Source organism: Callospermophilus lateralis, chromosome 2 (assembly GCF_048772815.1).
Source record: "Callospermophilus lateralis isolate mCalLat2 chromosome 2, mCalLat2.hap1, whole genome shotgun sequence".
NCBI classification, from domain to species: Eukaryota; Metazoa; Chordata; class Mammalia; order Rodentia; family Sciuridae; genus Callospermophilus; species Callospermophilus lateralis.
Window position 1 is genome coordinate 134771868 of NC_135306.1, and position 9193 is coordinate 134781060.

General features: G+C 36.2%; 1 protein-coding gene across 1 annotated transcript; it reads left to right on the forward strand.

Moving 5' to 3' along the window:
• Positions 1 to 1013: 1013 nt before the first annotated feature.
• Positions 1014 to 7274, forward strand: LOC143387965 (tripartite motif-containing protein 43-like). Its single transcript, XM_076842033.2, has 6 exons — positions 1014 to 1421; positions 2256 to 2351; positions 2937 to 3167; positions 3950 to 3972; positions 5587 to 5684; positions 6760 to 7274. Exons 1-6 carry the CDS (start codon positions 1014 to 1016, stop codon positions 7272 to 7274), a joined length of 1371 nt encoding a protein of 456 aa, XP_076698148.2.
• Positions 7275 to 9193: the final 1919 nt, after the last annotated feature.

Sequence of the window (9193 nt, forward strand, 5' to 3'; positions counted from 1 at the left end):
AATATGATTGATGTTAAAAGCATTCAGAATCCACATTATAAAACTCTAATTGGGTCAAACATTCATGGTTAAGATCATTTAGAGAAATGTCACATTTTTATGAAACTGAGGTTCTTTCTTTGTTTAAGAAAAGAAGATTTATAACTTTATTTGATAATTCACATTTTCTGTAGGTATTTGAATGTGGCAACTGCAACATAGGATACCAAAGTGTCATGATTATTGGGTGAATCTTTATCCTAATTATGTTTCCCGAACAATTGAACATGGATACAATTATGTTTTCTAGACAGCTTTGCTGAGCCTGGTATCCATGTGCATATCTAGAGTCCCCATCTCCTTCACAGCAAATTTATGGATCTTGAGTGCCAGAGGTACATGCCTTGAAGCCCACTCCCTGGATGGGCTTGTGATTGCTGATGGGGCATTTTTTGGTCACCACTCCTTGATGGCAAAACAACCCTTCTCCCCACCATTCTTTGTGGGAGCCACTCTGCCTGTGCCCAAGCTGGAAAGGAAGAGCACTAGGGATTATAAGGTTCTGTTTTATGCATGAGGCAAAAATAGGATGGGGATGCTGATGACTAGGTAAGCAATAGTGATTTCTAAAGTTTTTGAGAGCTCTCTTTATACCTCCATTTTCTGTTTGTGCCATGCAAAATAAAGGCTATTCTTCCTAGACATAGGCTTATTACTGGGTCATAACTTGAGTACAATTTTGATTAGTTTAATCCTAGAAGCTTGGGAGGCTGAAGCAAAAAATTGTGAGACCAAAGCCAGTCTCAGCAAAAGCAAAGAGCTGAGCAACTCAGTAAGATCCTGATTTTAAATAAAACACAACATAGTACTGGGAATGAGGCTCAGTGGTTGAATGCCAATGAGTTCAATCCCTGGTACCACCCCCCGTCCCCCAATTTTTTTTGTTTACTTATTTTTCTGTCTTTCCAGACTACATATATGAAACTGTTCTGATTCTCTTCGCTTAAAAAAATAGGGAAAAAAGGAAGAAAAGAATGGACTCAGACATCCTGCAAGTCTTCCAGAGAGAACTCACCTGCTCCATCTGCATGAATTATCTTATAGACCCAGTCACCATATGCTGTGGGCACAGCTTTTGTTGGCCCTGTCTCTGCCTTTTGTGGGAAGAAGCCCAAACTCCTAAACGTTGCCCTATGTGCAGGGAGCCATCACAGCAGATTGACTTCAAGAGCAATATTCGTTTGAATAATCTGGTATCCATTGTCAGAAAAGCCAGTGTCAGGCATTTCCCGAGCTCTAAGGATCACATATGTGTGACCCACAAGGAGAGAAAGATCTTCTGTGAAGAGAACAAGACCCTGCTGTGTTTGCTCTGCTCCAACTCCCAGGAGCACAGGGCTCACAGACACTGTCCCATTGAAGAGGCTGCTGAGCAGTACAGGGTAAGCGATGCTTCTGAGATAGCTAGAGGGCAGGGTGACTAAGACTATAAGGCACGAGAACCATTGTTACTGAGTGCCATGTACAAGTATAGGTAGCAGTGATAAAATTATGAATAAAGTATGTGAGAGTATCTATATTCATGGAAACTGAGTGTGAGGAAATTAATTTATTATAACCTATTTCAATAACTTGATGATATGGTTTTACTGCTTAGGGCAGTTCTCATGATTATAAGAGTGTCTAAACTAACAAAACTAAATGTTCTGCTGGATGTGGTGGTGCACACCTGTAATTCTAGCTACTCAGAAGACTGAAGCAGAAGGATAATCAGTTGGAGGATGGCTTAGGAAAATTAAACCCTTTCTCTAAAAAAACATATATAATAACTCTTAAAAGGACTGTTGATGTAGCTCAGTGGCATAGCACTTTCCTAGCATACATGAGACCCTAGGTTCAATTGCTAGTATGGTGGGCAGGGAAGTGGTACCACAAATTCAAAGGACTTTTATATAGGATATATTAGAAGGAAACTCACAGAATATTAGTGTCATTAGATCCAAATTCTGAAGCAAATTGCCACACTACCTAAGAATTAACTTTGCCCATGTATTTGCCAATTTCTCTAGGAAAATGGTTTTATGACATAATGTGATTCCATAGTCTGAATCCCCTAAAATTGATAATTATCCACACCAAGCAGGGAAACCCTAGCCTCTGTGCTGCATAAAACTTTTTTTTTTTTTAAATATAAATTGCTTGAAATTCTTCATCATTGTCGGCCTGAAAACATAATCAACCTGCTTGTCCAGTGCTCAAATTTTGTTCTCTTACAGGAGAAGTTTCTAAAACTAATGAGATCTCTTTGGAAAAAGATCCAAGAAAACCAGAGAAATCTAAAAGAAGAGAGCAGAAAAATTAACCAATGGGTTGTAAGTATGAGAGTCTATTTCTCTCAGAATCAACCTAGGATAGGAAAGGTACACATTTATTGATTCATCAAGTGAGTTGGAATCATCACAAAATTTTAGGAAGATCTTTCTTGATAGCTTCTACTTGTTGGAGTACAAAACCACACTGCTACTCAGTGAGAGTTGTTGAGCTATGGAGCAGGGAAGTTTGATATTATTGACCTATTTACTAACAAAAATGAAAGTATTGCATACAATTATTTGTGAGTTATGCATGAATTCAAAATGGCTTGCATTCAGACTTTCTGATTTGAAAATATATATATACAGGAATTACCAATGAAAATCTTTCTTTCTGGTTGTTTCAAAAGTCACGAAGTAGATGAGTTTGAGAGAGGAGTGTTCTGCCTCTTAATATAGTTAATAATGAGTGAAAAATAAATGAAGAGAAGAATGAATTAATGGTTTATGAGAAGCAGAAAGACACAAATTTATGTACATAGTTTACTAGCATAAGACATGAGACAAAATGAATAGATGATGTTATAAAGTGGAGTAGGGTAAAGTTGACCTGATATTTGATCTAAGAAATTTGTGTCCTTGCAGTGGTATGTGCATCTGCACAGAGAGAATACCAAGGCAGCTTATAGGATGCTGCATCCCAGTGTCCATGAAGAAGAAAAAGAACATTTGGAGACACTTTTAAAGGAACGCAAATTGACTATACAGCAAATTAAGAAAAACAAAGCCAAAATGCTTCAAAAGGGGAAACAACTAAAGAAAGACTATCAGGAGCTAATGAAAATGTGCCATAAACCATATGTGGAGCTGTTTGAGGTAAGTAATTGGGACATGACTGAAAATGTTTTGTGTCTTGGCCCCATTATTTGGTGCCAAAGATATATTTATATGCATTCTGCATTTTTGGTGGGATCTTCCCCCTTTGGGAATAACAGACACTGGGATTTCTATCCTCATGCAGCAAGCAATCTTTGTTAAATTGTGACAGTAGGTTCCTCAGGATATGTTTATTTCTGAAATTATCGTTTTGTAGGTTACTTCATTAAGAAATAGAAAGAAACCGGCTGGGGCTGGGGCTGGGGCTCAGTGGTAGAGCACTTGCCTAGCATGTGTGAGGCACTGGGTTCATTTCTTAGCACCACCCCTAAATAAGTAAATTACATAAAGCTCCATCAACATCTAAAATATTTTTTAAAGAAAGAAATAAAAAGAGCTATTTATTCATGGGTATTTCATTTTTGTCAAGCTGAGCAACATGAAAAAATTTGAAAATAGTTAACATTTATTACTTTCTTTTTTAATTTGAATGTCCTTAGTTCAAATTGTCCTTAGCACACGTCACTATGTGAATAAGACCTGCAAAAGATTTCTTTTCAGACAGTTGCTGGTTTGCAGCATTGCAGAATAACCCTCAGGGTTTTGAATTTAGCAAAAATTAGATTCTTCCTGTTTTACCTTTATGGTAGAAAATTAATTTACAAGGAGTGTTGAGGTGGTGGTTGTAATTTTTTAAGTTTCTCAAATACAAAGGCTTAATGGTAGAATAGCTAATTCTGATGAAATTTAAGCTTTTCTTTCTTTTTGTTTTTTCATTACAGAATTTAGAAGACACATTGGCAGAGTAAGTTTGACTTTTAATGCAAATTGGGACACCACAAAGGCTGTGAATACCAATGTGTTTCTGATAATGAAGAAAGTACTTATTGAGATGGTGTACATTTCCTCTATGTGTCTGTGTTTTACTGAATATGATTTCTTGTTCCCTTTTTATCAAAACTGAGCTTTTCCTTCCCTGGAGCTGAAGGGTGTAGTTATTACTGAACTTAAGCAGAGGTTTCTAAAGACAGCTATCTATAATTTTAGATTTCAAGTCATAAACAAATTGAGGTGCGTGGAATAGTCCTTACCAGGTGATAGGTGAGAGAAGTAGGCAGAGAAAAAAGTAAGAAAGATTCCTTAAGACTAGAACAATCCTGATCTGGGCACAGTGAAGCAAGCCTGTCATCCTAGTGGCTCAGGAGGCTGAGACAGGAGGATCATGAGTTCAAAGCCAGCATCAGCAATTTAGGAGATCTGTCTCAATTAAAAAAATATATATATATACGGGGGATGCTTTCATCACTCCTTGGTATCAATAAAAACAACAACAACAACAAAAACTAGAACAATCCTACCCCATGATTATGTAGTTACACTAAATGTCAGTGTTAGATCATTGTTAAGTGATATAGGAACCTTTAGGATAAAACTCCTACATTAACATACTGTCAAAGTGTCCTTTCATTTATTTTGGCTAAAACTTTTGGAGAAATTTACAAAGACTCAGCCAATATCTCAAAGGTCACTGAGGCAATCTAAGTTTTTCTTTTAGACCCATTACATCATTTAGCTGAGCAATGTTTTTTTCTGTCAGCCAGAAGTGTTTGCATCAGCTATCTTTAAGTGTTCTCATCTGCCTTTTAAAACTTTTATCATGTGCTGGATGATCTCCACTTGAGAAAAGTAAGAAATATATGCCATCTCTTCAACTTGAACTATGGATCCTTAATTGAGCATGTTTAGAAAGGTACATATTTTGGCTGGTCACAGTGGTGCAGGCCTATAAACTCAGCAATTCAGGAGGCTTAGACTGCAATTCAGGAGAATGGCACATCCTTTGAAGTCAGCCTCAGCAACTTAATGAGACCCTATCTGAAAACAAAAATGGTTATGTGAGTAGCTCAATGGTAAAGTGTCCCTAGATTCAATCAATGGTACCAAAAAGAAAGAAAGAAAGAAACAACAGAGAAATGTACATCTTTTTCTTTTTTTCTTCCTTTTTATTCATGGGGATTTCAACAAGGGCCTCCTACTTCTCAGGCAAGTTCACTGAGAAATATTCCCAGTCCAGAAATGTACATCCTAATGCAATGGTCCCCAAAGGGAATATATATAGACTCCCAGAATAAAGTCCTCAAGCTTTCTTTCTTTGGAGAGAGCATTGCTTTTCAGACAACTCCCATCCTCTTCTTACTTCCTGTGGGCTATAAATATTTTTCCATTCTTTTATATTCTGGTGTGCTCCTTGGCTTTACAATCAGCAAAGTGCAAACCCTTTTCATTAGGTTTCATTAGAATATGATTTTGATAAAGAACCTTTTGTTGAGCCATTATGTCTTAAACACTATTTGAATCTAGCATTGTTGAAGTCTTTGGTGCCAGAAAGATCAATTTATTTATTTATTTTTCCTTGCAGGTATGAATTAGTGTTCCTGCACATGCCCCGGCCTGTGAGGCCACAGCTCAGTGCTCAGCCCATCACTGGACTGAGAGATGAACTTAACCACTTCCAAGGTGGGTTTCAGTCTATTTGAGGGAGAGCTACACTGTGCCCTACAATGATGGTTTTCTATGGGTAATCATTCCCTCTTCATTAATCATTGACTAATAAAAGTGATCAGCCTGCAACTAAGAATGCAATACATATTTAGTGATGTACACCATGTTATAATATGTACCAATGCAAAGAAGAAAACATAAGTGAAATGTTGTGTACAAGCTCTGTCATAAAAGTTTCAATTAAGGAAAGGAAATAAAAAGTCTCACTAAGCCCTAGAAACATGATCACATACAATATCATTTGTTCACTGAGTCACACTAATGGACTCAAGTCAAGACAATTTCAAGAGCAATTAATTATGATAATGGGTTTATTGAATTTAAATTTGTAAAAATGGTTTTCTTTAATGTTTTCTAATAACTAAATGTGTAATACATTACACTTGATATAATAAACAGTACACAAATATAAAATAATGAATTCGCAGAACATTTTATGAACAATGATGAAGTAAGTCATCACTTGGTGAAGCAGTATATGGAACTCCACGGTAGACCTAGCCCTGACAGGTTAGTTTAGCAGAAAAAGGGTCAGATGGAACCAAAAGTAAAAGGCAGAAAATTCTTAACGGGAAACCAATTCTGTAATAAATAGATTTTCTTAAATATAAACTTGGTTTCTTAACCAGAAGATTGTAATATCACTGATACATTTATGTAATTATGTAATAATAATCACATCTACTATCCATGATTACATTTATTTTTGTCTTTTTTTTTCACAAGAGAGAGTAATGGAGGTTAATTTTATTGCTATGGACTTGAGAATGCTCAGGTCTCCAGATTTTTAAGTGTCATAAAAAATAAGCAGCAGAAGTAAGCTCTATAATCATGAATTTTTAGGAATATTTTCCCTGTAGTTAGTAACTGTTCGGATTTACTGGTAGCCCTTAAATCTGATATTTTTCTAGCCAAAGCTTTTCCATTAATCTTTGCTTGTTTTTCCTTGTAAGTCTCTAAGTCAACTCTCATCTTGTATGAATTGGGGGGGAGGAGGTCTGATTTTGGCTTAATTATTCTCTCTTTACAGTAAACATTTCCTTCCGTAATGAAATAAGCAGTCACAATGTAGTGCTGGGTGATGTGAGAAGACTGATGTTTGGAGAAGATGATGAAGATGAAGCTTTGAATTCTGACAGATCAAACTATTTTGCTGCATTGGGAGAGCAGATCTTCACTTCTGGGAAACATTACTGGGAGCTGGATGTGTGTGGCTCCTGGGACTGGGCTGTGGGAGTCTGTAGGGATCCTGTGGTAAGGAAGAACCACACACTGCATGAATTTGAGGACATGTTTCTCCTTTTATGTGTGAAGGAGGACACACATTTCAGTCTCTTGACCACTTCCCCAATATTTTCTCTCTATTTGGAGAGACCTATGGGCCATGTTGGTGTGTTCCTTGATTTTCAAAGTGGAAGTGTGAGTTTTTTGAATGTTGCCAGGAGTTCCCTTATATGGAGATATCCTATTGGGTCCCTGAATTTCCCTGTCAGGCCATTTATTTTCCACAGTCCACACATAATTAGGGATAATTCAGGAAGCTAACTTCTCTGCCTGAGCACTTCATATTCAAGGGACCCATTCTCAGTTCAAGCAGAGCAATTACAATGGCTGTCTTCTTTCCCTATTTTAATGTAAACTCATTTTATTAAATGTGAAAATATGATACAATATGAAATTTTGTTTGCTCAATTTTACTTTAATAAAACTATCTTTAGTTGCCTATAATATAAGCTGTTGTTGTTTCAATGTTTCATGACCTTTGTGTGATAACAAACACATGTATTTGTGATTCTGAGTCTAGATTAACACAGGAACACAAGAGTTTTCACATCTACACAGATCTGGCCATCCAGAATGCATCTGTCAGTTTGAAATCTTCTGGATCTATTCAATTCACCTAAAAGGGGAAAAGGTAGCATAGGTGTGTGTGTTACCATCATGGTGGGCACATATAATTTTTCACATTAACTTAATGAACAGGCATTGTAGCTCAGAAGAATGTCTGGCATTCAGGGTTTGATTCTATCAGGGGTGGGTATATGGGGGTTCAAGATTTATGATCATTCCCCAGGGCATGAGACATGAGATGGGAAGATAGTGAAACAGAACACAAACTTGTACTCTCTACTGACTTTTCCATCTTGCCATGATACAATAAATACTCAGTTGATTTTTTATGGTTTTCATGTCATACTCAATCATGTTTATGAATGTGTTTCTGCCATCAAATGTTCTTCCTGAATATATTGTAGAAATCAACAAATGTTTGTTAATAAAAAATGAAAATGTAAAGCTTGGTAGACTTTGTTGTCAGCCATACCCGGGAATGGGTGTTCACTATGTAGACTTGCCAGTTTTATTTCTTATCACTTCTGGTGAAAAGACTTATGCAGTTTACATTTCTTGAACATTTATTGTGTAGCTTATATATAAATATATCCTGTATGATTTAAATACAAAAATACTTATACTGCTGTGCTTGGTGGAACATGCCTGTAATCCTAGTGACTTGGGAGGTTGAAGCTCAAGATCAGCTTTATCAATTTAGTGAGGGCCTAAACAAATTATCAAGAGCCCGCCTCAAAAGTAAGTAAGGGTTGGGGTGTAGCTCAATGGTTAAGTGCCCTGGGTTCAATACTCAGTACCAAACAAAACAAGAAAACTACCTAGACTACACTAATTATGAAAAATAAGCTGAGCCAGGAAGAATTAAAGAGATTTAAAATAAGGTGATGTTTCCAAATGAGATTTCTTTAGGTTCTGTGTGTTCCCTCTCAGGTGAATCAGCTTAAGTGATAGACCAGCATTCATTCTAATGACTGAGTTCAGATAATATAATGCAAGTAGAGCTTACCCTAGTACCTAACAGAGTATCCAAAAAATAAATATTGGATGAAATATTAAAATGTTATTAATAGAAATAATTAACTACTTTAGTTTTCTTTAGATGCATTTACTTCCTACCATTGGCTTATCTATGATGTCAAGTGCTACCAGCAAGCTCAGTCTACCTTCTTTATTCTCAGTAGGTGAAGTTGCTGCTAATAAGATGGAATTTATGCAGTTTCTTACATTCATGTTCATACTCATATATTTTTAAACTTGACAGTAGCTTCATTTCTGCATTTTAATCAAGCTCACGAAAAAGCAACTTAAAGTTGTTTAAATTTTTCATATAGAGTACATATTTATGAAAATGCCTGCCTTAGGCTTAACATGAATTGTTATGTTCTAGATCGACACAGTTTTTAGTATTTTAGTATTTTTCTTCTAACATTAGAATGAAAGCATAGTGTAAGCACATATTGTGCTAGCCTGAGGAAAGTTTCCAAAGTTCTGCTAACATAATAGGACAGAAAAATATTAGAGGATAATGTTAATGAAAGGCAAGAAATCTAGATTTCCAGTTTTGAATGTTAAGGAGGTTCCACTATTTTGAAATTTGAAATTATTATTTTATA

What these genes read in the sequence shown, in the direction of transcription:
- LOC143387965 (XM_076842033.2), top strand. Translation starts at nt 1,014, where the DNA reads ATGGACTCAGACATCCTGCAAGTCTTCCAGAGAGAACTCACCTGCTCC. An exon ending in AGGCTGCTGAGCAGTACAGG is followed by an intron (nt 1,422 to 2,255) that starts GTAAGCGATGCT and finishes GTTCTCTTACAG; the next exon opens with GAGAAGTTTCTAAAACTAAT. An exon ending in TTAGAAGACACATTGGCAGA is followed by an intron (nt 3,973 to 5,586) that starts GTAAGTTTGACT and finishes TTTTCCTTGCAG; the next exon opens with GTATGAATTAGTGTTCCTGC.